The sequence below is a fragment of the Macaca thibetana genome, chromosome 1 (genome assembly GCF_024542745.1).
Source record: "Macaca thibetana thibetana isolate TM-01 chromosome 1, ASM2454274v1, whole genome shotgun sequence".
Classification (NCBI taxonomy): Eukaryota; Metazoa; Chordata; class Mammalia; order Primates; family Cercopithecidae; genus Macaca; species Macaca thibetana.
In genome coordinates this window covers 124,335,244-124,362,806 of record NC_065578.1, presented here as the reverse complement: position 1 = coordinate 124,362,806, position 27,563 = coordinate 124,335,244, and the positions used below count along the sequence as shown (strand labels likewise).

At 43.3% G+C, this 27,563-nt stretch overlaps 1 protein-coding gene across 4 annotated transcripts in view; it reads left to right on the top strand.

Moving 5' to 3' along the window:
- Positions 1-477: 477 nt before the first annotated feature.
- The window catches only part of THEM4 (thioesterase superfamily member 4), a 53,110-nt gene continuing 26,024 nt past the window's right edge, over positions 478-27,563 (top strand). For 3 of the 4 annotated variants that reach the window (XM_050755268.1, XM_050755267.1, XM_050755276.1), the window contains exons 1-2: positions 478-987; positions 22,299-22,485. In XM_050755268.1, the coding sequence (XP_050611225.1) occupies positions 889-987; positions 22,299-22,485 (286 nt within the window). In that variant the 5' untranslated portion in view covers positions 478-888. Of the gene's footprint in view, positions 988-4,242; positions 5,069-22,298; positions 22,486-27,563 lie in introns of those variants that run through there. The other variant, XM_050755287.1, reaches the window with a different exon arrangement.

Here is a 27,563-nt window from a genome sequence, read left to right as displayed (position 1 = left end):
TAGGATGGCCCGGATTTGCAGTATCTGAGTAATGGGAATACTCCAACCCAGTCCGATTTCAAAGTCCCAGGGAGGTTACTGAATTCGAAGTTCCGAAGGTATGCGCCTAGTATTCCCACCATACGAATACAAGAGAGGTAAATAACCTCAAAAGCATTGATAACAGTAAAATAGTTACAATACCTATTACCTTTTTAGTATCCATTACCTTCGTTTGTAATATAATTTAACTGTCAGTTTACATAACAAGAGTCTTCTAAGGCGCAAGCTCCTGGGGAGGGTATGGGGCTATTGGCAGGGAAAGCAGCTTTTCAATCGTATAAATGCTCTTTGTGCCCAGACTGCCTTATATAAACCAGCACTATCCACCCTGTCCCAGAGACTTGTCCACGACCTTCAATAAAACACTTTATTCATACCACTTCTAGCGTGCGCTCCCACCCGCCCCAGGGAATTCAGTCCCGCGGGAGGGATAACTACTTGGGGACACGGAGCACTGCGTTCGCCCTGGGTCACGCGGGAAGGATGACTGCAGAGCCTCCAGTTGGCGCGCGGGTTCCGGGGCTGAGGGGCCCAAGGCGGTAATCCGGATCCGCTCCGGCCGCGCTTCCCTTGCCTTTAACAAGCCCCAGCAGTGGTCCGACGCTTGGCCGCAGCGGGAAGTCTTCGGAAAGAAAAGACCGGAACTAAAAGATAGACACAGCGATGCCCTCCCCGGACTCCGCCAGCCTCACACCCCTGCCAGCCCGCCGCCTGTAGTGCGCACCGCCTCTTCGCCAAGCTCCGCCCTGCGTCCACCCCAGGGGTTAACTCGGACGAGCGGTCGTGTGGCAGAGGTAGTGTGCGCCGTCCGGGGCTAGAGCAAGCGCGCCCGCGCGGCCGGGAGCCATGCTGAGGAGCTGCGCCGCGCGCCTCCGCACGCTCGGGGCCCTGCGCGGGCCGCCGGGAGGCCGGCGCCTGCCGGGTAGGGAGCCGCGTCCCGCGCTGGTGAGTCTGGGCACCCTTGGGCATGGGGCGGGAGCAGGACTCACAGTCAGAAACACGCCTGCGGCAACAGAGCCTTTGATTGTTTCTCCATACCCCAACCAGCCAATCTCAGAATAAAAGCTCCCTTGGGCACCACACGGCAGCGTAAGCAACAGGGGCCTAGGAATACTTAGTCCTGAGATTCAAACCGTTAGAAAACGGATGGAAAGATGACCCCGTTTTTTTTTTTTTTTTTTTTTTTTTTTTTAAGAGACAGGGTCGGCAGGGCGCGGTGACTCACGCCTGTAATCCCAACACTTTGGGAGGCCGAGGCGGGCGGATCATTTGAGGTCGGAAGTTCGAGAGCAGCTTGACCAACATGGCGAAATCCCCTCTCTCTACTAAAATTACCGAATTAGCTGGGCGTGGTGGCGCATGCCTGTAATCCCAGCTACTTGGGAGGCTGAGGCAGGAGAATCCCTTGAACCCGGGAGGCGGAGGCTGTGGCGAGCCGAGATCGCGCCATTAGTGAGACTCCGTCTCAATAAAAAAGAGGGTCTATCTAGCTCTGTCGCCCAGGCTAGAGTGCAGTGGCGATTACTGTAACCTTGAACTCCTGGGCTCAAGCGGTCCTCCCACCTGAACCCCACAAAGCACTGGGATTACAGGCGAGTCACTGCCCTCTGCCTGGTTTTTTTTTTTCCTAATTTGTTTTTAATTGACATAAAATTGTATGTTTAACATGTACAATATGATGTTTTGAAATCTATATACGCGACTCAGTTTTGAAGCAGAGTGCAGTATGCTGGGATCTGTTCAATTCAGCAGGGAAAGGACCACTACTGCTACGACTGATATTAATAAAGGTTCAGCAGGGGCACACACAAAATACGCGACAGAGCTGGCCTCTGAACTTAGGCAGTCTGGCTTATAACCATTACAGACCTCAGAAGAAGAGCACCATCTCTTCCAATGGTTTAATCCTGATTGTCTCTGACTCGTCTTATTTCTGAGAAGCAAAGCAGCCAACACTGGAGTGAGTAGGAGGCTTCTGGATGTCAGATAATCATTAATACCCTCTCCTAAGCCAGTTTCCTCACCTTTAAAGGTTGTTTTAAGATTAAATGACATAATGCAAGCAAACTTTAACGCAGTGCCTAAAATAGTATTAAATGTTACTTGTTTATATATGCCTATTTTGTGCTTTATTGATATATTCAATTAATACTGATTAAGCCCCAACACTGTGCCAGGCATTATTGGCCACTGATGATGTACAGGTAAGAAACAATCCTTTCTCTTAAGAAGCTCACAATCTAGTATAGGAGAATAGGGTGTGAAAAGACAAAATTATAACACATTTACTTTGAAGATCTTAATTGGCTTTTATTTGCAATTGTAGAATCAAGCAACTCCTCATTCTATAAAATAGAATGTTCCAATAAGCTGAGCAGAGGAGATTGGCTTTATAGACAGAAGGGGAGATTCCATCTCTACAAAAAATTAGCTGGACATGGTGGCACATGTCTGTGGTCCCAGCTACTTGGGAGGCTGAGGTAGGAGGATCTCTTGAGCCTAGGAGGTTGAGGCTGCAGTGAGCTGTGATCACACCACTGCACTCCAGCCTGGGCAACAGACTTGAGACTTTATCTCAAAAAAAAAGGGGAATGCCACAGGATTGGGTCATGTAATGCTTTCACATGTTCCCTCCTTGCACAGAAGTTTTCTTGAAGCTGACCCATTTCCATGACCCGCTTATCCTAACCCAAGAGTCTGTTTTTTGGTGGCAAGCATTCTGATGCTCTCAAGTGCCTGACTCATGCCCACCAATCACATTCTGGCTTTGGCATTGAGATCCCCTTAACCAAGTCAGCCAATGATTTTTCCCTACCTAAGCACACAAGAAAAAGAAATTAAGATAATAGAACATAAAATCCCTGTGAATTTCTGAAAGCCAGAGTTCACACCCGCTGCAGTAATTGCCATTTATTGCCCATTTCTGTCTGACCCAGTCAGACACCTGAGACCTCCCTACGGGATCAAGTTATGTTTCTGTCATGACTTCCACTCTTGCCACTGACTTTGTCAAGCCACTGCAAACCCCAAAAGGTCATATGCTGTCACACAGCACAAACTAACCCTTGGAACCCACCCCAAGTTCATGTGTCCTCTCATAGCACAAACTAATCCTGGAATTGGAAACCAAAATGATCAAGGGGATCTATGCAAAAAGAGCAAAGTCTAGGCCAGGCACAGTGGCTCACACCTGTATTCCCAGCACTTTGGGAGGCCGAGGCAGGCGGATCATGAGCTCAGGAGTTCAAGACCAGCCTGGCCAACATGGTGAAACCCTGTTTCTACTGAAGATACAAAAAATTAGCCGTCATGGTGGTGTGCGCCTGTAATCCCAACTACTCGGGAGGCTGAGGCAGGAGAATCTCTTGAACCCGGGAGGTCGAGGTTGCAGTGAGCCAATATTGCACCATTGCACTCCAGCCTGGGCGACAGGGTGAGACTCCGTCTCAAAAAAAAAAAAAAAAAGCAAAGTCTGACCTTGGATGTACAAGCCTCAGACTCTGAAGAAGACAGGGGAGCCTCAAAAGACATGGGCATTGTCTCTGTTGCACGCCTCAAGGGATTTTAAGAGTTGTCAGCAAAATCCCTCTAGTCCCTTTGTCCATGTTGGTCAGAACTGTCAAAAAATAAGATGACAAATTTAGTTTAAAGATCTTACATGGCTTTTATTTGCAACTCTAGAATCAAACAACACTTCCTTCTATAAAATAGAATGACCGTTCTGATGCGCTGAGCAGAGGAGGTTGGCTTTAGAGACACAAAGGGGCTAAAGAAAGCAGAAACAAAAAAGCAGATTGGTGGTTTCAAAGTTAATTTCCTTGTAAAGGTTAAAGCAGAGGAGACACCCTTATCATGCCAGCTAAAACTGGCTTGTTTGGGTATTTGGCTATTGTCTCTCTCATTCTCCTTCTCAAAAGATCAGATAAGCAACTTAATTTCCACTTAAAGGTGTGGAACTTCAGCATGAGTAACTCCATTTGGTTTGGTCTGTTGGGCCTGGTGTAGAAGCTCAGACGAAACCAATGGCCTCCTATAAATTTTATTTAGCAGGAATGAAATTGCAAAATTAAAATAAGTGTATACTATGTGCTATAATGAAATACTAAGGGAACAAAGAGGAGGGAACAGCTCTGTATTGATAAGAACTGAAAGACCAAATAGTAATTTAGATGAGTATAGTGTTTCTATTAAGCTACTATAGCTTTCTTTTAAAGAATAATGAATACAGATTAGTCACTAATCCTGTACCATCTTGCACATTGGGGAAAAAATGTGCCAATCTTACAAAGATGAATTCATTTATTTAATTATATGTTGGTACCTTGTAATCTGTGCTGAGAATAAGCATTAGTATTTACAGGCTTTATAAATCATGCTTCTTTCGGTTCAGTAACTTACTCTCAAAAAAGAAGACACATTTAAAGAGTCATAACTTTTCTTAACAAGCCCTACTGTTGTAGGACTTTCTTCTCAGTTCAACTAAAAACCGAGTTCTTGTCACATGACTAGGAAAGATTAGGCTCATGGACACATAGTAAGGTGAGAAAACCGGAATTTACTGGGTGAAAAAGGAAAAGGAGAAAAACTTTCAGCAGAGTGAGAGGGAAGCCTGTTACCTGGCTCCTGCCCCACCACCGGAACTCACGAGGTGAGGCGCCTTCCTTCTGCAAACAGCACGAACTTCCATGGCTCCACCCTGTTCTCCTGGTGTGCAGGCCGGTTAGAGATTCTCCGGGGACACCTTTATACTTGGTTGTCTCATTCCCCCTCTAAAGAAATACATTTAACTGCCATTAGGATAAGGATAAGGATGAGGACTTATCTTAACTGCTTCCTGCTGACAGGGGGTGCTGTTTTGGAGAAAAGGCAGTCAGAGCTCCCTCAGAGGCCTATCTGAGGGTCCTTGGCAAAGGGGTCCCTTGTCCAAGGCTCTTGTTGCATGACTGTTTGGAGTTTGATGGCCTGAAGGCAAGAAGAGACAAACTGGGTTATTAGAAGACGTGTATCAAAACGAAACAGGGCCGAGGTAAGGACAGCTCAGAAATCCCAAGGCCTTTTACCAGTTTGTACAGGGAAAGGGAGGCCAAAAGCCCCACTAGTACAAAAAAAAAAAACAAAAAAAAAGCCCTTTTGCCAGCATGTCAGGCTTCTGGGTTTCCTTTCCCTGAGCCGAATCCTGTGCCAACCAGTTTAAGGTTTGGGAAATTAACTCTTCCCAGTTTGGAGGATGCATCTGAGGGGAGTGTCCTGTAGTAAGTACAGAGATACAATTAACGTATCAGTGAAGAGAGGACAGAGGAGGAGAAAGGAAAAAGAGGTTCTCTTTTTTCAAAGGAATCCCAGGGGTTCAGGATGCATTCGAAAGGGGTACAAACTGAAGATGGATGGCTACTCATCTAGAAAGAGGGGATCAAGTGTCTCTTCCTAGCAAATACCTGGGGTATGTGAGGGAGGGAGAGTGAGGTGTTCCTCTTTCTTTCCTCCGTCCTTGTATCCCCAAGTCCAGGCAACCATGACAGGGTGACACCCACGGGTGCCAAAGCAGCTTGTACCCATGAAGCAGGGAGGTGCTGGAGAATAGGAATTATCCGCTCTCATCTATGCCTCTATCCCCGCTACTGTCAGTAACCTGGGAGTTCTCTAAACCTCATTTATGCCATGGATATTAGCACAACCTTTATCCATAAAACAGGAGGCTTGGCTTAATCAGCAGGAATTAGCCATGCTCACCTGCACTGTGCAATTTAACTTCTGTTATCGTCTGCCTCTGGATCCCTTAGATCCAGTTTTCTTTCCTAGGGCTTTGACCTGAAGCTTGAAATTGAGTTTAGGACAGTGGCTCATGCCTATAATCCCAGCACTTTGGGAGGCTGAGGCAGGTGAATCACCTGAGGTCAGGAGTTTAAGACTAGCCTGGTCAACATGATAAAACCCCATCTTTACTAAAATTCAAAAACTAGCCAGATGTGATGGCGCATGCCTGTAGTCCCAACTACTCAGGAGGCTGAGGCACAAAAAATCTCTTGAACCCAGGAGGCAGAGGTTGCAGTGAGCCAAGATGGCACCACTGCACTCCAGCCTGGGTGACAGAGTGAGACTCCATCTCAGAAAAAAAGAGTACCTTGTTGTGCTTTTGTTTCAATGCTCAATTTACAGAAAAATCATATAATACCTTTTTGAATTTAGTCAGTATTTTCATACTGAATATAAGATTAATTTTGCAAGATTCTTACAATCTTTTTACCACTTGTTTGAACTTTTAGCCTTATCTGCAGTAGTGCAATCTTGGCTCACTGCAGCCTCCACCTCCTGGGTTCAAGTGATTCTCCTGCCTCAGCCTCCAAGTAGCTGGGATTACAGGTGCATGCCACCACGCCTGGCTAATTTTTGTATTTTTAGTAGAGACAGGTTTTCACCATGTTATCCAGGCTGATCTTGAACTCCTGACCTAAGTGCTAGGATTACAGGCATGAGTCACTGCTCCTGGCCAGCTTTATCTTACCTAAAACAATTCAAGTAGTCTGAATTATATGTCATGCGGGTAACTCCTAGCAATTTTTAACTTTAATGTAAAACCTGGTAAGTTGTTTTAATTATGTGCTAGGTGCAGCTAAGGTTTGACTCCTTCCAGTATAATTAAGGGCGTGGTTAGTTTTATATGTCCCCAGGCCTTTCAAAGTTGTACAGTTCTTAAAAACCAAAAAGCAGTTTGTAACTGCTTTTTTAAGCAAACTTAGTAACTGAACTGCATAATTTAGTCCATCTATTTATATTTTGACAACATCTACATTTTACCAATAATCTGTGAGGCTGTTTTTATTTTTCAAAGATTAAAGTCACATAAACTAAAAGGTACCACAGCTTTTATCTTCCCTTTAAAAAAAATAGTCGATCCAAGCACTTATCTTCCTTTAGGTCAATTAATTAGAGCACTTTTTGTAGACATCACACACAACACATATGTAACTACACAGACAGGCAGAAGAAAACCCAGTTGCCATAAGATCCTTCATCACAGGGAGAGGGATCTATCTGCTTTTAATTCCTGGGGTTCCATGAGGAAAACAGAGGTCCACCCTCTTGTGCGGGCATTAAAAGTGGCAAGGCAAAATGGAGAAAAATAACTCAGTCGACTGAAAAGAAACACTTTTTCCAGCAAAACAAGGTCCAAGAAAAGGAAAACATAAAGGCCTTATAAAGATAATTACAACTTAGATATCCACTTTTAATTAAGCTGAGCACTCCTTAAGAAAATTATTTTAACTCCCTTATTATCTAACTTTAGCTCCACCAAGCGGCCAATATTTCTGGCTTTCAAACTTTACTTAAAGGCTCAGAGAAAGGAAAATCCAAGGTGGTTGGTAGAGGGTAGGGGAACTGACAGATAGCAAAAGGGCATACAGATACCAAACCAGAAAGGACTCATTTCCTAAGCCAGGATGAATCTGGGCCTCACCAGGCTAAACAAAGCCATGCCATGGGGTTACAGGCCACGCCCCCAAGGATGTAAAACAAGATGGAGGCCTGCAGCAAAGTTTGCTATGGACCATACAGAAAGACATGCAAAATACACAGATTGGTTACAGCTTAAGACTAACCTCACAAATCCTTTCTCACAAAACTCAGAAAATATAAACAATAATCCTCATCATTCTCAACAGAGCAAAATGTCTTCCAAAAGGAAAAGGAAAACCTCCTTTAAAAGTATACTGCTGGCCGGGCGCGGTGGCTCAAGCCTGTAATCCCAGCACTTTGGGAGGCCAAGACGGGCGGATCACGAGGTCAGCAGATCGAGACCATCCTGGCTAACCCGGTGAAACCCCGTCTCTACTAAAAAATACAAAAAACTAGCCGGGCGAGGTGGCGGGCGCCTGTAGTCCCAGCTACTCGGGAGGCTGAGGCAGGAGAATGGCGTAAACCCGGGAGGCCGAGCTTGCAGTGAACTGAGATCCGGCCACTGCACTCCAGCCTGGGCGACATAGCGAGACTCTGTCTCAAAAAAAATAAAAAATAAAAAAATAAAAGTATACTGCTGATGGAGTGGAGAGGAGATAAGGATGCCTGGGGGAAGATCCTCTTATGCAAATGGTTCCTCCACCAGAGAGAGGAGCTTAATTGCTGTGGAACAGAGCTAGACTCCCTGGAGGGGGGAGGGGGAGACTCTGTAGGCACCTGGTGAGGAACACCAACCAACCTTGCTGGCGCCTTGGGGCCTGGTCAGTGGCTATGGCTCATTCCTGCCCTGTGTGGCCATTGGACACCACACACACATGCTGCAGACACTGCCATGTACCCCAGCCAGTAAAGAAGTGGGGACAGGGAGCTACCCACCCAACTGTCTTGTGAGTGCACCCGTGACCATTGGGGTGGTTGTGGACCACCTCCAGTATTGTAAAAGGAAAAATAGGTGCCATTGCTGTCACCCCAAAAAGAAGAGGAATGCCATAAGACCAAAAGGCTCAGAAACGAAAGTGAGAGGTTTTGAGTCCCCATTTGACTCACCCTTCTGTTGCAGGAATGAAGGAGGACTGGAGAGGCCACGGGGTGAAACAGGAGAACTTTACTGAGTGCACTCAGACCCAGCACATTAACATCCAAAAACTAGGCCCAGAACAAAGAGAGCACTTGACTTTTATACACACTTCTAAAAAGGGGTGGGCTAGCTTGAAACAAGCTTACAGTGGCACAAAGCATAGTGGCGTGAAAGCAAGGATACAGAGGCAGAACAAAGGCAGTTAATCAAATTGTGACAGGTGCATTATTCAGGATTATATATGACCCTTGCTTATGCAGCCCAGGTGGCTGTTTTCTAGGCTTGCTCAAAAGAGCCTTGCAAGTGCTTATCTCATAACCTTCGCTATGGTGCCCAGACGGCCGCAGCCTAGGCCTACTCAGGCATGTCTTATAACCTTCACTGTGCTGGTTAGATAAAACAATACTGGAAGTTACTAGTTACAAAAAACAAGTATCTATAAACTGATAAAACTTGCGGAGCAAGGTACAATCATACAGAAGGAGGATGGGATTCAAGGGGGAACTTTACTTTTTCTTATCCTTTTGTTGAGAGAGTGCTGGGAGAGTCTCCAGAGCACATCCTTTGAGCCCTGGCTTCTTTGAGAGTGGTATCGAGACTTCACCCAGGTCCGGGCTTTGCCTGTTACTGCCTTTGGGATGAGTCAGCCTCATATAGAAAGCTTGTTTTTCTCTTTTTTAATTTTATTTTTCTTTCTTTAATTTCCTGCCTCACTTCCTCAGGCCCCACATTTGAGCGCCAAAGATGGTGTAGGACTTTCTTCTCAATTCATCTAAAAATTGGGTTCTTGTCACACAACCAGGAAAGATCAGACTCATGGACACATAGAAGGGTGAGAATAATGGAATTTATTGGGCGCAAAAGGAAAAAGAGAAAAACCTCAGCAGTGGAAGAGGGACCTGTTCCTACTTTGCCACACAGGAACTCAAGAGGCTGGGCTCCTCACCTCTGCCAATGGTGTGAACTTCTGTGGCTCCACCCCATTCCCCCAGTCAAAGTTCTCTGGGGAGCTCTTTTTACTTCACTGTCTTACTGCTTTATAAATGTATAACCAAAGGTCAAGCAAGACCTTTCCTGTGTTCAGGACAAGAAAATATAATCGTTGTCCCGAACATTTCTACTTCATATATAATCTGTGCTTTGTCTTTACTTCAGGTATCTCTTAGTTTTCACCTCCTTGCTTTATTATTTCTATTTCTACATTATTATAGTGTCCATCTGGAGTAACAAACTCAACCCATGCCAAACTAAAATAGTTCCACTCCTGTTTTCTCTCTCCTGATCCACATGTGCACACTAAGAAAAATCTTTCTTTTCATTCTATTCACCCTAGTTTTCAAAGCCATAGCTCTAGATAATCATTCAAGACTCTTCTGCTTTCTGTTTCCCAGTCAGTAACTCCCCACATCCCTCAGTCCCAATGTCCTAAGTATCTTAAAACTTTACTTCTCATTACTCAGTACCTAGTTCAGATTCTGACCGTATCTGACCTGGGCCTTTGCAACAGTCTTTTAACTGGTTTCCCTACCATTGCATTTCACCATTTTAATTCATTCATTACACCAGATGGAGCTTTCTAAAACCTATGTTCATATTACTCCCTTGCTTAAAACTCCTTAAGTCTCCTCATAAAGGAAAAAGGTGCTGTATCATTCAACTACTTTCATGATTCTTTAAAGACTCCACTTCTTTAGTTAACTTAATCCTATGTAATAACATTGGTGAAATCACATGTGGGTTTTCTACTTATATCCTTTTATAATATATGAATATATTTTGTTATATTTTAAAATACATATATTTTTGTCCTTGTGCCACCTAAAATCATTTTTCATGCTGGTCTTTGGAAATACTGACCTAGAAGATGAAATCTAAGCCCTGTGATGTGATCCCTCTTGTTCTTTACATCTTGCTGCTCTTCCTCTCTTTCCACCTTACATGTATGAAGGCTGAAATCCTAGCAGTTCCCCAGTGTGATATGGTTATTTCACTCTCCTATGCCTTTGCTTGGAGCAGGCCCCCCTCCCCTGTTCTCTATTTAATGAACTTTTTATCCGTAGGAAATCACTCCATCATTTTAAAGTTTTCCCTGAAAGTCACCCCTTCTTTGCCTGTATCTACTTCTCTTGTAGTATTTTTCACATCCAAGGCTGCTAACACTTGAAGGCAGGGTCTAAGTCTTCTCTGTGTTTTACCTGTCCCTCACATAGAACCAGGGCATATAGTAGGGCTCAAAAAAAGTTTCTTGGATTTTGCTGAATCCCAGACTTTAAAAGTTAAAATTAGGAGAACCCACAGTTAAGGGAGTCATTCTAATTCCTAAAAGCATTTAATTAGTTCTGTATCACTGGTCCATAAAAGGACAGTGGAACTGAAGGATCCTAGAGTTACTTGTTTGAGATGAGACCAGTGGCTAATGAGATGAGTTCAAATTCGTAACTCCAAAGCTTATACATACTATTCTGCCTCTCAGTTGACATGTTTTGGTCAATACATAGTAATCTGTGATGAATTGTCTTTATTGGGTTACTTCTAGATTGATGTTCTTTAAAAGTTACATAATCAGGACTGGATTCTAAGGAAATAATCCAAAATAGAGGAAAAGCTATATTCATAATGTTCCAGTGGACATTTTCATTTAGAGCAGCAAAAGATTGGAAATAATTTAAATGTCTACCTTAATGGCTAATTATGTAGTATATCAGTTTAATGGACTATTTTTCTGCTGTTGAAAATGGTGGTAACTGATATTATGGAGAAAGTGAGCACTAAATAATTTCAAGTGGTAAAAGCAGAAAGCAAAATTGTGGGATTTTAAAAATTTTGTTTGTTTTTGTTTTTACTGAGTTTACAAGTATATTAGGAAAAATTATATTTTAAAAATTTGGAGGAAAGAAAATTTGCCCTTAGTTATTTTAAGAGGGAGAGATGGGTGGGTTTAAAACTTTTTCTTTTCTTTCTTTCCCAGATTTTCTGAGCCGGGTTCTGAAAGGATGAGCTGATTAAAAAAAATACGGAAAAAAATTACAAATCCTGGGCTAAGGGCAAAGTGGTTTCAACCCTGATCATGTATCCCCAACCCTCTGGTACTCCAAAGTCAGGACTTGCTTTTGTTCAGCCAGGAGGCTTTTATTCTGTAGAGTTTTTTGTTTGTTTGTTTTTGAGACAGAATCTCACTCTGTTGCCCGGACTGGAGTGCAGTGGTGCAGTCTTAGCTCACTGCAACCTCCACCTCCCTGGTTTAAGTAATTCTCGTTCCTCAGCCTCCCAAGTAGCTGAGACCACAGGCACACACCATCACGCCCAGCTAATTTTTGTATTTTTTGTAGAGATGGGGTTTCACCATGTTGGCCAGGCTGGTCTCAAACTCCTGACCTCAAGTGATCCACCCGCCTCGGCACCCTCAAAGTTCTGGGACTAAAGGTATGCCACCATGCCTCGGCTTCTGTAGACTTTTGTTTTGATTTGTTTTGTTTACTTTTTATTTTTTAATTTTATTTTCCCGTAAGTTATTCAGGTACAGGTGGTATTTGGTTACATGAGTAAGTTCTTTACACTAGTGATTTGTGAGATATTGGTGCACCCATCACCCGAGCAGTATACACTGCACCATATTTATAGTCTTTTATCCCTCATCCCCCTCCCATTCTTCCCCCCAAGTCCCCAAAGTCCATTTTATCATTCTTATGCCTTTGCGTCCTCATAGCTTAGCTCTCACATATAAGTGAGAACATACAATTTTTGGTTTTCCATTCCTGAGTTACTTCACTTAGAATAATAGTCTCCAGTCTCATCCAGGTCACTGCAAATTTGGGTTGGTTCCACGATTTTGCAGTTGTGAATGATGCTGCTATAAACATGCATGTGCAAGTATCTTTTTCGAATAATGACTTCTTTTCCACACTGTTTTCCATAGCAGCTGTACTAGTTTACATTCCCACCAGCAGTGCAGAAATGTTCCTTGATCACTGCATACACGCCAACATCTACTATTTTTTAATTTTTTTTATTATGGCCATTCTTGCAGGAGTAAGGTGGTATCACATTGTGGTTTTGATTTGCATTTCCCTGATGATTAGTGATGTTGAGCATTTTTTCATGTGTTTGTTAGCCATTTGCATATCTTTTGAGAATTGTCTATTCATGTCCGTAGCCCACTTTTTGATGGGATTTTTTTCTTACTGATCTATTTGAGTTTGTTGTAGATTCTGGATATTGTCCTTTGTCAGATGTATAGATTGTGAAGATTTTCTCCCATTCTGTGCATTGTCTGTTTACTCTGCTGACTGTTCCTTTTGCTATCCAAAAGCTCTTTAGTTTAATTAAAGTCCCAGCTATTTATCTTTGTTTTTATTATATTTGCTTTTGGGTACTTGGTCATAAAATCTTTGCCCAAGCCAAAGTCTAAAAGGGTTTTTACAGTGTTATCTTCTAGAATCTTTATAGTTTCAGGTCTTAGGTTTAAGTCCTTAATCCATCTTGAGTTGATTTTTGTATAAGGCGAGAGGTGACGATCTAGTTTTATTCCCTACATGTGGCTAGCCAATTATCCCAGCACCATTTGTTGAAAAGGGTGTCCATTCCCCACTTTATGTTTTTGTTTGCTTTGTCGAAGATCAGTTGGCTGTAAGTATTTGGGTTTATTTCTGGGTTCTCTATGCTGTTCCACTGGTCTATGTGCCTGTTTTTATACCAGTGCCATGCTATTTTGGTGACTATGGCTTTATAGTATAGTTTGAAATCAGGTAGTGTGATGCCTCCAGATTTGTTCTTTTTGCTTAGTCTTGCTTTGGCTATGTGGGTTCTTTTTTGGTTCCATATGAATTTTAGAATTGTTTTTTCTAACTCGGTGAAGAATGATGGTGGTATTTTGATGAGGGTTGCATTGAATTTATAGATTGCTTTTGGCAGTGTGGTCATTTTCATAATATTGATTCTACCCATCCATGATCACGGGATGTGTTTCCATTTGTTTGTGTCATCTATGATTTCTTTCAGCAGTGCTTTGTAGTTTTCCTTGTAGAGGTCTTTCAACTCCTTTGTTAGGTATATTCCTAAATATTTTATATTTCATTTTTTGCAGCTATTGTAAAATGCATTGAGTTCTTGATTTCATTTTTTGCTTGGTTGCTCTTGGTGTATAGAAGAGCTACTGATTTGTGTACATTAATCTTGTATCCGGTGGTCGGACGCAGTGGCTCACGCCTGTAATCCCAGCACTTTGGGAGGTGGAGGCAGGCGGATCACCTGAGGTCAGGAGTTTGAGACCAGCCTGACCAACATGGAGAAACCCCGTCTCTACTAAAAATACAAAAATTAGCCAGGCATGGTGGCACATGCCTGTAATCCCAGCTACTCGGGAGGCTGAGGCAGGAGAATTGCTTGAACCCGGGAGGCAAAGGTTGTGGTAAGCTGAGATCGTGCCATTGCACTCCAACCTGGGCAGCAAGAGCAAAAATCTGTCTTAAAAAAAAAAAAAAAAAAAAAAAAAAAAAAGTCTTGTATCCAGAAACTTTGCTGAATACTTTATGAGTTCAGGGAGATTTCTGGAGGAATTCTTAGGGTTTGCAAGGTAAACGATCAAACAGGAATGGTTAGACTTCCTCTTTACCAATTTGGATGCCCTTTATTTCTGTTGTCTGATTGCTCTGGCCAGGACTCCTCCAGTTGAAGAGGAGTGGTGAGAGTGGGCATCCTTTGTCTTGTTTCCGTTCTCAGAGGGAATGCTTTCAACTTTTCCCCATTCAGTATTATGTTGGCTGTGGGTTTGTCATAGATGGCTTTTATTACATTAAGATGTGTCCCTTGTATGCCAATTTTGCTGAGGGCTTTAATCATAAAGGGATCCTGGATTTTATTGAATGCCTTTTCTGCATCTATTGAGATGATCATGTGATTTTTGTTTTTAATTCTGTTTATGTAGCATTATCACATTTATTGACTTGCATACATTAAACAGTGCCTGTATCGCTGGTATGAAACCCACTTGATCATGGCAGATTATCTTTTTGATATGTTGTTGGATTCGGTTAGCTAGTATTTTGTATTAGGATTTTAGCATCTTATGTTCATCAAGGATATCAGTCTGTAGTTTTCTTTTTTGGTTATGTTCTTTCCTGGTTTTGGTATTAGGGTGATGCTGGCTTCAAAGAATGAATTAGGGAGGTTTCCTTCTTTCTCTGTCTTGTGGAATAGTGTCTAAAGGATTGGTACCAGTTCTTCTTTGAATGTCTCGTAGAGTTCTGCTGTGAATCCATCTTGTCCTGGACTTTTTTGTTGTTGTTGGTAATTTTTAAATTACCATTTCAATCTCGCTGCTTGTTATTGGTCCGTTCAGGATATCTAATTCTTCCTGATTTAAGCTAGATGGGCTGTATTTTTCCAGGAATTTACCCATCTCTTCTACGTTTTCTAGTTTATGTGTGTAAAGATGTTCATAGTAGCCTTGATCTTTTGTATTTCAGTGGTGTCAGTTGTAACATCTCCTGTTTCATTTCTTAGTGAGGTTATTTGGATTTTCTCTCTTCTTGGTTAATCTTGCTAATGGTTTATCAATTTTATTTATCTTTTCAAAGAACCAGTTTTTTGTTTCATTTATCTTTTATATTGTTTGTTTCAGTTTCATTTAGTTCTGCTCTGATCTTAGTTATTTCCTTTCATCTGCTGAGTTTGGGTTTGGTTTGTTCTTGTTTCTCTAGTTCCTTGAGCTGTGACCTTAGATTGTCTGTTTGTGCTCTTTCAGACTTTCTGGGGTAGGCGTTTAGGGCTATGAACTTTCCTCTTAGCATTGCCTTAGCTGTATCCCAGAGGTTTTGATAGGTTGTGTCATTATTGTCATTCAGTTTGAAGAATTTTTAAAATTTCCATCTTGATGTCGTTTTTGACCCGAAACTCATTCAGGAGCAGGGGTTTTTTTTGTTGTTGTTGTTTTTGTTTTTTTCTGAGACAGAGTTTCACTCTTATTGCCCAGGCTGGGGTGCAGTGGCATGATCTCAGCTCATTGCAACTTCTGCCTCCTGGGTTCAAGCAGTTCTCCTGCCTCAGTCTCCTGAGTAGCTGGGATTACAGGTGCATGCCACCACTCCTGCCTGATTTTTGTATTTTTAGTAGAGACGGGGTTTTGCCATGTTGGTCAGGCTGGTCTCGAACTCCTGACCTCAGGTGATCCTCCCACCTCAGCCTCCCAAAGTGCTGGGATTACAGGTGTAAGCCACTGCGCCTGGCTTATTTGCATGGTGTTGAAGGTTCTTTTTGGAGTTGATTTCCAGTTTTATTCCACTATGGTCTGAGAGAGTGCTTGATATAATTTCAATTTTCTTAAATTTATGGAGTCTTGTTTATGGCCTATCATGATCTATCTTGGAGAAAGTTCCATGCATTATCAAATAGAATGTGTATTCTGCGGTTGTCAGATGAAATGTTCCGTACGTACGTATCTGTTAAGTCGCTTTGTTCCAAGGTATAGTTTAAATCCATTGTTTCTTTGTTGACTTTCTGTCTTGATGACTTGTTTAGTGCTGTCTGCCGAGACCAACTCAGTTGTGGAGTCCCTAACCCAGAGGCGCTAGAGGAATTAAAGACACACACACAGAAATATAGGGTGTAGAGTGGGAAATTAGGGGTCTCACAGCCTTCAGAGCTAAGAGCCCCGAACAGAGATTTACCCACATGTTTATTGACAGCAAGCCAGTGATAAGCATTGTTTCTATAGATTATAGGTTTACTAAAAGTATTCCTTACGGGAAACAAAGGGCTGGGCTCTGGCTAGTTATCTGCAGCAGGAACATGTCCTTAAGGCACAGATCGCTCATATTGTGGCTTAGGAACACCTTTAAGCAGTTTTCCGCCCTGGTTGGGCCAGGTGTTCCTTGCCCTCATTCCGGTAAACCCACAACCTTCAGCGTGGGCATCATGGCCATCACAAATATGTCAAGTGCTGCAGAGGTTTTGTTTATGGCCAGTTTTGGGGCCAGTTTATGGCCAGATTTGGGGGCTTAGCCCTAGCAGCTGTCAGTGGAGTATTGAAGTCCCCCACTATTATTTTGTTGTTGTCTATCTCATTTCTTAGGTCTATTAGTAATTGTTTTATAAATTTGGGACCTCCAGTGTTAGGTGCATATATATTTAGGATTGTGATATTTTCCTTTTGGACAAGGCCTTTTACCATTATATACTGTCCCTCTTTGTCTTTTTTGTCCGCTGTTACTTTAAAGTTTGTTTTGTCGATGTAAGAATAGCTACCTATCCCTGCTTGCTTTTGGTGTCCATTTGCATGAAATGCCTTTTTCCACCCCTTTATTTGAGTCCTTATGTGTTAGGTGAGTCTCTTGAAGGCAGCATGTAGTTGGTTGTTGAGTTCTTATCCATTCTGCAGTTCTGCATCTTTTAAGTGGAGCACTTAGGCCATTTACATTCAATTTATTATTGAAATGTGAGGTTCCATTGTGTTCATTGTGCTCTTTGTTGCCTGTGTACTTTGGGTTTTGTTTTTTTTTTTTGAGTCTCGCTCTGTCACCCAGGCTGGAGTGCAGTGGCTGGATCTCAGCTCACTGCAAGCTCCGCCTCCTGGGTTTACGCCATTTTCCTGCCTCAGCCTCGGAGTAGCTGGGACTACAGGCGCCCGCCACCTCGCCCGGCTAATTTGTATTTTTGTTTTATAGGTCCTGTGTGATTTATGCTTTAAAGAGGTTCTGTTTTGACATGTTTCTGGGATTAGTTTCAAGATTTAGAGCTCCTTTTAGCAGTTCTTGTAATGGTGGCTTGAAAATGACAAATTCTCTCAGCATTTGTTTGTGTGAAAAGGACTGTATCTTTCCTTCGTATATGATACTTAGTTTCACTGGATACAGAATTCTTGGCTGATAATTGTTTTGTTTGAGGAGGCTGAAGATAGGGCCCCAATTCCTTTTGCAGGGTTTCTGCTGATAAATCTGCTGTTAAACTGCTAAATTTTCCTTTATAGGTTACCTGGTGCTTCTGTCTCACAGCTCTTAGGATTCTTTCCTTTGTCTTAACTTTGGATAACCTGATGACAGTGTGCCTGGGTGCAGGTCTTTTTGTGATGAATTTCCCAGGTGCTCTTTGTGCTTCTTGTATTTGCATGTCTAGATCTCTAGCAAGACCAGGGAAGTTTTCCTTGATTATTCCCCAAATATGTTTTCCAAGCTTTTAGAATTGTCCTCTTCCTCAGGAACACTGATTGTTCTTAGGTTTGGTAGTTTAACAAAATCCCAGACTTCTCGGAGGCTTTGTTCATGTTTTCTTGCTATTTTTTCTTTCTCTTTGTTGGATTAGGTTAATTTGCATTTCTAAAAGTGTGTCCAGAATTTCCTGAATTTTATATTGTTTTTTCTTTAAGCTGTCTATTTCCTTGAATATTTCTTCCTTCACTTCTTTTTATTATTATTATTATTTTTTTTTTTTTGACCAAGTCTCACTCTGTCACCCAGGCTGGAGTACAGGGGCACAATCTCGGCTCACTGCAACCTCCGTCTCCCAGGTTCAAGGAATTCTCCTGCCTCAGCCTCCCGAGTAGCTGGGACTATAGGCGTGCGCCACCACACCCAGCTAATTTTTGTATTTTTAGTAGAGAGGGGGTTTCACCATGTTGGCCAGGATGGTCTCGATCTCTTGATCTTGTGATCTGCCCACCTTGGCCTCCCAAAGTGCTGAGATTACAGGCATAAGCCACCACACCTGGCCCTCTCTTCACTTCTTGTATCATTTTTTGGATTTCCTTGCATTGGGCTTTGCCTTTCTCTGGTATCTCCCTGATTGCCTTAACAGCTAACCTCCTGAATTCCTTTTCAGGGAAATCAGGGATTTCTTCTTGGTTTGTATCCATTGCCGGTGAACTAGTGTGATTTTTGGGGGGTGTTGACAGGCCTTGTTTTGTCATATTACCAGGGTGGGTTTTCTGGTTCCTTCTCATTTGGGTAGGTAGGCTCTGTCAAAGGGAAGGTCTAGGGCTGAAGGCTGTTGTTCAGATTTTTGTGTCCCACAAGGTGTTCCGTTGATGTAGTACTCTCCTGCTTTTCCTGTGGATGTGACTTCCTGTGAGCCAAACTGCCATGATTGTTGTCTCTCTTCTGGGTCTAGCCACCCAGTGAGTCTGCCCAGCTCTGGGTTGGTACTAGGAGTTGTCTGCACAGAGTCCTGTGATGTGAGCTGTCTGTGGGTCTCCCAGCCATGAATACCAGGGCCTGTTCTGGTGGAGGTGGCAGAGGGTGCAGTGGACTCTGTGAGGGTTCTTAGCTTTGGTTTAATGCTTTACTTTTGTGCTGGTTGGCCTCCTGCCAAAAGGTTGCACTTTCCAGAAAGCATCAGCTGTAGTAGTGTGGAGAGGGACCGGTGGTGGGCGGGGCCCTCGAACTCCCAAGATTATATGCCCTTTGTCTTCTGCTACCAGGGTAGATAGGGAAGGACCATCACGTAGGGCTGGGGCTAGGCACATCTGAGCTCAGATTCTCCTTGGGGGGATCTTGCTGTGGCTGCTGTGGGGGATGGGGGTGAGATTCCCAGGTCACTGGAGTTGTATACCTAGAAGAATTATGGCTGCCTCTGCTGAGTCATACAGGTTGTCAGGGAAGTTGGGGAAAACCGGCAGTCACAGGCCTCACCCAGCTCCCATGCAAACTGAAGGACCGGTCTCACTCCCACCGTGGCCTTCCAATAGCCCCGAGTCTGTTTCCAGGTGGAGGGCAAGATGGGCTTGAAAACTTGTCTGAGGCTTTCCACCTCCCAGCTGCAAAAGAAGGAAGGGCTTTAGTTCTTCCCCGACCTCTGAAGTCTGCAAGCTGGGTTCATGCCCTCCCCGAGTTCTGGCCAGGAGGCTTCTCCCCAGTTGAAACTGTTACAAAGTTCAGCTAGAGAATTCCTTCTCCCTGTGGAATTTTACCCCCTGCTCCTTTGGGCACCCTCCTGATGGATCCCTGTGGTGCCAAGCAGGTATGGGCTGCTTGGGGACCCAGTGAGCTCCCAGGGCCTTTCTGCTGCTTCCTCTACCCCTGTATTTCGCTCGGCTTAGCTCTCTAACTTGACTCAGCTCCTGGTAAAGTCAGAAATTTCTCCTGCAGACAGACCAGCTTCCCCAGTGGGGGTGTGTGTTCGGGAGAGAAGGGTCTTTCTTTCCCACGTCCACAGTTGGGGCACTCATAGTGTTTGGGATGTCTCCCGGTCCTGCAGGAGCAGTCCGCTTCCTTCAGAGGGTCTGTGGGTCCTCTCCGGATTGCTGGTTTTTGCAGTCAATCTTGAGCTAAAATTCACAATGCATGCCTCCACATGCTCAGCTAATACAGTTTTGAAAATAGTTGGAGGAATCACTCTGCCCAATCCGACATGTATTATGTTCCTACAATAATTAAGAACGATCACAAGGTCCCACAATAGGCTGTCTGCAAGCTGAGGAGCAAGGAGAGCCAGTCAGAGTCCCAAAACTGAAGAACTTGGAGTCCGACGTTCGAGGGCAGAAAGCATCCAGCATGGGAGAAAGATGTAGGTTGGGAGGCTAGGCGTCTCCTCTTCCATAGAGTTTTTGAGACAGGTTCCCTGTATTCTTCCCACCAAGCCAGCATTGGAGCCAGCCCCTGTCAGCAGAAAGCTGGTTCTCCCATCATACTGTGACCTCCCTGTTTTGGTTTTATGGTGCAGTCTGTGTATTGTAGGTACATTAAATCTGAATGAATTGATAAGAGTGGCTGAAAGTAGAATGCCATGGAGTTAATAGCTTCTGTGATCCTACATGTTCCAAGATATCTGCAGCAGTCCAGAAAGCCAGTTTTCCTTTCTGGTGTCTGTGGGCATACACTTTGTTCTGCTCCTTAGTAAGTCACACCTTGTCTTCCAGGTCCTCTAGGATCCCTGTAATGTTCTAGTTGTTGCCTGGGCATTGGAGTAATAGCAGTGCTTGGTGCTACAGAAATAGATGGATGGAAGCTGTGGTTACTGTGACACCAAGAACTTTCCCCTGAGCTGCCTACTCCACTTTCTCCTATATTTTTTGGTAATTGGCTCTGTCATTCACCTCATTGCAGGATTCAGAATCCTGGGACTGGGTCTTGTACTTCTCTTTTTCCCTTACCCTCCTTATCCAAATAGTCACCCACCAAGTTCTGCTTCCTGCGCTCATGATTTCTCACCTGAATTACCCTAGTAGCTTCCAGATAGGGCCCTCTGATTTCAATCTTGGACACTCCCACTATCTTTTATGTTATGGAAAGATCTAATCATGTTACTCCCATTTAAAATCCCTCAGAGAGCACTGCAGATAAAATTCAAGCCAGTTAGCTTAGTATTAAGGTTTTACATGCATTTCTGCAGCCATCTGCTCCACTCTTGTACCCTAATAATGCCAAACTTCTTTTAGGCCTTAATTTTATCATCTGTAAAATGAGGATAATAAATAGTACCTCCTTCATATGATTGTAATAAGGCCCCTCAAAACTGTTTCATGCCTCTTTTGCAAACTGCATTAGGCTGTTCTCACGTTGCTATAAAGAAATACCTGAGACTGGGTAATTTATAAAGAAAAGTTTAATTGACTCACATTTCTATAGGCTATACAGGAAGCATGATGGTGGCATCTGCTTGGCTGCTGGGGAGGCCTTAGAAAACTTACAGTCAGCCAGGCACAGTGGCTCACTCCTGTAATCCCAGCACTTTGGGAGGCCGAGGTGGGCAGATCACCTGAGGTCAGAAGTTCGAAACCAGCCTAACCAACATGGTGAAACCTCATCCCTACTAAAAATACAAAAAATAGCCGGGCGTGGTGAGGCTGTAACTCTAGCTACTTGGGAGGCTGAGGCAGGAGAGTCACTTGAACCCAGGAGGTGGAGGTTGCAGTGAGCCAAGATCGCGCCACTACACTCCAACCTGGACAACAGAGTGGGACTTTGTCTCAAAAAAAAAAAAAGAAAAGGAAGCAAGAAAACTTACAGTCATGGCAGAAGGCACAGTGGGAGCAGGCATTTCACATGGACACAGCAAGAGCAAGAGTGCAAGGCACGAGGTACTATACACTTTTAAACAACCAGATCTCATGAGAACTCACTATCATGAGGACAGTACCAAGGGGTGGTGCTAAACCGTTCATGAGAAATTCACCCCCATGATCCATTCACCTCTCACCAGGCCGTACCTCCAACATTGGGGATTACATTTCAATATGAGATTTGAGCGGGAACACACATCCAAACTATATTCCAGTGTTCTTTTTGTTTTGTTTTGGTTTGGTTTTTTGCCTGTAATACTTTTTCCAGCTGGCTAATTTCTGCTTATCTAATCAATATTCAAGTCAAAGGACCCCTTCCTGAACCCCTAATCCTAGATGAATACTTCTCCCTTATCCCCTGACTTCCTGTGCATAGCCACTGGAAGAGCTTTTAACATTTAAGATAATGTCTGTTCTTTACCTCCATCTCCAGTGTCTTGGGCTCACCTGTGCTTGATTAAAGTTTGAAAAAAAGAATGGAATCAGCAGACCTGAGCATAATGCTGGCCCTGTCAATAGCTCGCTGAGTGATGTTGAGCAAATCATTTTCCCTCTCTCAATCTCTCATTTTCCCAAGGAGGTTGGACCAGGTGATCCCTGAAATTCCCTTCCATTTTGAAGTGACAAGCTTATGGGGAGAAGAAAGCAGCAAAATAGTCTTAGAAATTGGGAGAATATGTTATGAAATACAGTGCACCTCCCATTACTCACTCTTCTTTTTCTTCTGTCTTTTAGAGGTCATTTTCTTCTGAGGAAGTCATTCTTAAGGATTATTCTGTCCCCAACCCCAGCTGGAACAAGGACCTAAGACTGCTCTTTGACCAGTTTATGGAGAAATGTGAAGACGGCTCCTGGAAACGTTTGCCTTCATATAAACGTATACCTGCTGAAAAGATTCAAGACTTCAAAACCCATTTGCTTGGTAGAAACAGCCACTTTCTCATTAATATATCTGAGCATCAAATATAAAACTAAGAACAGATTGAAGTACTAGTTACTACCTGAAAAAAGAAAGAGTATAATGCAGGATTATATTCTATAGTCACCAGTTTTATAGACCAGAAATCACTATAAATTTTGCAGATTGGAGTGCATAAAGCCTATTGTCAAGAATAAGACTGCTCCCACCCTGGCATTCTTATCACCATTAGCAAGAGTGAAGAAAGGGCCCCAGAGAGCTTCCACCCTCCTACAACCTCATCACCTCTATGTCTTGAGGCTATCATCTAATCTCATTTCACCCTTTATCCCATGTTTGTTTATATCACCCTAAGAAGCTCAGAACACTCAGGTTACACCCACATCTCCCAGTATCTAAATCCCCAGGGCAACCCACCCTACACCCAAAACACACACATTGCACTTCCTATCCTTCTGTGTTTTTTTACTAATATACTTTTTTAGCATTATAATTTTATAGAAAAATTAGCCCAAAGTGCAGAGAGTTTCCATATACCCTTCATCCCCTCCCCACCCCTAATTTCTCCTGTTATTAACATCTCAAATTATTACTGTGGTGTATTTGTTACAATTGATGAGCCAATATTGATATATTACTCTTAATTAAGGTGCATAGTTTGTTTTAGGGTTCACTCTTTGTGTTATGTTTTCCGTGGGTTTTACCAACTGTGTAATGAGAGATGTCTGTCATTATAGTATATTGAATTATTCACAGATATTTCTGAGTTACTCATTATCTTTTAATCATCCAAACACATCTTTAGGTGGTGGTGTTTTTTTTTTTTTTAACTGACTTTTAAGAAGGCCCTGGGCCTGTAATCCCAGCTTTGGGAGGCACTGTGGACCACATGAAACCCCGTCTCTACTAAAAATCCCAGCACTTTGGGCTACTCAGAGGCTGAGGCAGGAGAATGGAGGCGGATCACTCGCGCCACTGTCCAGGTCAGCGAGTTCAAGACCAGCCTGGCCAACCTATAATCCCAGTTTGGGAACTGAGGCCGGATCACTTGTGTCAGGAGTTACTAAAATAGTGAAACCCCGTCTCTACTAAAAATACAAAAAAAATTAGTTGGGCGTGGTGACAGGGACCTGTAATCCCAGCTATGTGGGAGGCTGAGGCAGGAGAATTACTTGAATCCAGGAGGCAGAGGTTGCAGTGAGCTGAGATCGCACCACTGCACTCCAGCCTGGGCAACAGCCTGTCTCCCCCCCTACAAAAAAGAAAAGAAAAAGAAGGCTCTTAATATTGCCCAACAACCATCCTTCATGTTTCCCTAGTTTATTCACTCTCCTCCCTTACTGGATGACTATTTTCTGCCTTTTTCTTTCTTCTTATGCCTCTAATACTTTCTTTTCCCTTCTCACCCTCAGTTGGTCTCGCTTCCTATCTCACTAAGAGGCAATAAAAGCAGTCAGAAGAGAACTTCCAGTCTCCCATTGCCTCACATATCCTCCTCCCTGCATCTGTGCCTGATGTTCTGCTTCTTCCTGCTATAAGTGAACCATCCACACTCTCAGGGAGACCCAGCCTTCCATTTGTGTGCTACATTCCATTTTCTTTGGCCTACTGAAGGACATCCATCTCTGCTAGATGTTTCTTGTCAACATATAAATATGCCACAACTGCATTTCTCTCTTCCCAGTCTCTCTCTCTGTTTTGTTTTTGTTTGTTTTGTTTTGTTTTGTTTTTTTGGTTTCGAGAATGAGTCTCGCTCTGTCACTCAGGCTGGAGTGCAGTGGCATGATCTCGGCTCACTGCAACCTCCGCCTCCTGGGTTCAAGTGATTCTCCCACTTCAGCGTCTCAAGTAGCTGGGATTACAGGTGCACGCCACCACACCCAGCTTATTTTTGTATTTTTAGTACAGACAGGGTTTCACGATGTTGGCCTGGCTGGTCTCGAACACCTGACCTCAAGTGATCTGCCCCACCTTGGCCTCCCAAAGTGCTGGGACTACAGGCATCAGCCACTGTGCCCAGCCTATCTTGAACCCACTCCCTCAAAACAGCTCTTGCCAAGGGTACCGGTGACCTTCATGTTGCTGAGTCCACTAACCTCTCAGCTTTTGGCACAGCTGGTGACTCCTTTCTACTTGAACGTAATTTCCAGGACACCACATTCTCCACTTCACTGGTCCCTCCTTTTCAATTTTTTGTGCTGGTTCCTCCCCATTCTCAAACGCTTCATGTTAGGGTGCCCTCAAGTGTCAGTCCTTAGTACTCCTGTCTTCTCCACACTCCGTTGGTAATCTCATGCAGTCTCTCAGCTTTAGAGACCATCCAAAAGTTGACAACTTCTTAATTAAATGATTGAAATTTAGTGCCTGGGTTTAAATTCTAGTTCCACAATTTAAAGCTGTGCAACTTTGAGCAAGGCACTTTACCTTTCTTTGCCTCAGTTTCCTCATGGTAGATACTTTAGTATTTGCGAAGGAATTAATAAAACAAAAATAAAACTAATCAAGAAAAATTATAGAGCTCTTAAGATTCTTTGCAGAATCTCTGATATATCTCAAGGGAATAATTATTCTGTTTTATAAATGAAGAGGAAAAATGTGTAGTTTGTATTACTAGTTCTCTTCCAACTGTTAGCATATCACACAACTGACTGTCCTTACTCCAGCACAATCTGGCTTCTACCCTAACAGCTCTACTGAAATGCCTTCGTTGAAGCTACTAGTGACTGAAGTGCCAAATTCAGTGTGCATTCTTCAGCACTTACTGTACTAGACCTCCCTGTCTTATTCTCATTGAAACATTTTCTCTTGGCTTTCATAAACCTTTCAGACCAATCTTCCCTCCTCCTTCTACTTGCTCCTTAAATGTCAATGTTTTCCAGGGTTCCATTCCTACATGGTTTTGCTCATTTCTTCATCCAACCCTCATTCGCTCTTGACTAAAATTTGACCCTCTCAGAATCAAGAGGAGTTTGAGGTCCTCTTTGCTACCCACACTTGTTTTCAAACCATTACTTCCCCTCATCTTAAAAAGCCCTCTGGGCTGGGCACAGTGGCTCAACACTTTGGGAGGCCAAAGTGGCGGATCACTTGAGGCCAGGAGTTTGAGACCAGCCTGGGTGACAGAGCAAGATTCTGTCAAAAAAAAAAAAAAAAAAAAAAATCCCTCGTTTCTTTGAGTTTATACCATCTAAATTTGTCACCCTCCTCCTCTTCCCCTCCTTGTTGCTGTCATCTGCCAACCTCTCCCTCAGTGTTTGAGTATTTCAGTAGTTGGTCCACTATCTACCCAACTCCATTCAGCATTCTCAGCAACTCGAGCATCCACACAGTGGCTCCTCAGTTTATGTGCTTCCTCATCACCCATGAACTTTTCTTATCCCCCAGCCCCAGGCACACACTCCCATGAACATCTTGAGCCTTATCTTCAGACAGTACACAGCCTCCAAATGCATACATTTAAACATCCTGTTTTCTGATGACAGCATTTTTCCTTTCAGCAGCTTACTTATTCAAAGGCCCCTCAGAAACAATTATTATTTCATTAAGACCTTCTGAGTTCATTGAATCCTTTACTTTCTCATGGTCCCATAGCCCTCATCTATCTGAACTTCTGTAGCCCACTTAACCTAGAAAAACCCCAGCCCTGGATGAATCCAACCATCTGCCATCTGCCATCTTTACTTTGAACAGGCTTTCATGTAGTTAAGCATTGCTAGAGAAAATCACACCATCTAGCAGATAAGTTTGGTGATTGTGATTTTTGTAGTTTCCTGTCTCCATTCTTATCCTCCTCAAAGCCCTTCCTCCACTCAACTGTTAGAATGATTCAAAATGCAAATCTCATTTTCAGTGTTATCCCATTTCTTAAAATACTATTGCCTTTCAGACTTAAAAATGAACATGAAGCACCTAGGAATCTTGTTAAAATGCACGTTCTGCTTCAAAAGGTCAGAGGTAGAACCTGAGATTCTACATTTCCAACGAACTTCTTTCACCATCACAAAGGACAAATGCATCCTCTTGAGAGCAGTCGTTTTTGGTCTTTATTTTGAAATGACCTACATTTTAACTCAACCCAGACATTATTTTTCTCATTTTTATGAAATAAGCTCAAGGTCTGATAATCTAGACTAGAAATTTCAAACTCCTAAGTAAAAAAATTAGAAGCGCTTAACACCTATCTTATCCTGAAGTCCTGGAATGTCAGAGTTGGAAGAGATCCTTTTTTTTTTTTTTTTTTTTTTTTTGAGGCGGAGTCTCGCTCTATGGCCCAGGCTGGAGTGCAGTGGCGCAATCTCCGCTCACTGCAAGCTCCGCCTCCTGGGTTCACACCATTCTCCTGCCTCAGCCTCCCAAGTAGCTGGGACTACAGGCGCCTGCCACCTTGCCCGGCTAATTTTTTGTATTTTTAGTAGAGATGGGGTTTCACCGTGTTAGCCAGGATGGTCTCCATCTCCTGACCTCGTGATCCCCCACCTCGGCCTCCCAAAGTGCTGGGATTACAAGCCTGAGCCACCGCACCCGGCGGGAAGAGATCTTAGAGCTCATTTTATTTTATCTCCTCATTGTATGGTTAAAGTACGGTGCAAAAGAGTGAGTTCTAGGCCAGAGGTAGGCCAGTAATTTAATTTTCCCAACTCACGGGCCAAGGTTCTTTCCACTGCACCATAATACTGATCCCCAACTTTAAGTTTCCTTGTCCAGCCTTCTAAACCATCAATTCACTCAACAGCTGCTTAAGTGTATATAGTGTGTGCACATCTGTGCCATTTGTTGGGTATGCAAGGTCTAAAAGACAGGGTGCCTGCCCTGGGATGCTCATGACCTAAGTAAAAGGCATCCTTCCTGTCCCTCTCCCCACTTTTCCTGGATGCTCTTATCTGTATCCTTTTCCACGTTTGTAAATATAAATTCAATAGAAAGAAAGAGTTTTACATGTGGCAAATCATGATGAGATATGAAAGAATGGTGAGTAGGGGGATTAAATTTTAAAACAGATACAAAAGGATAAATGCACCATTTCTTGAGAGCAATGGATTTCAATCTTTATTTTGAAGTGACCTATATTTTGACTCAGTCCA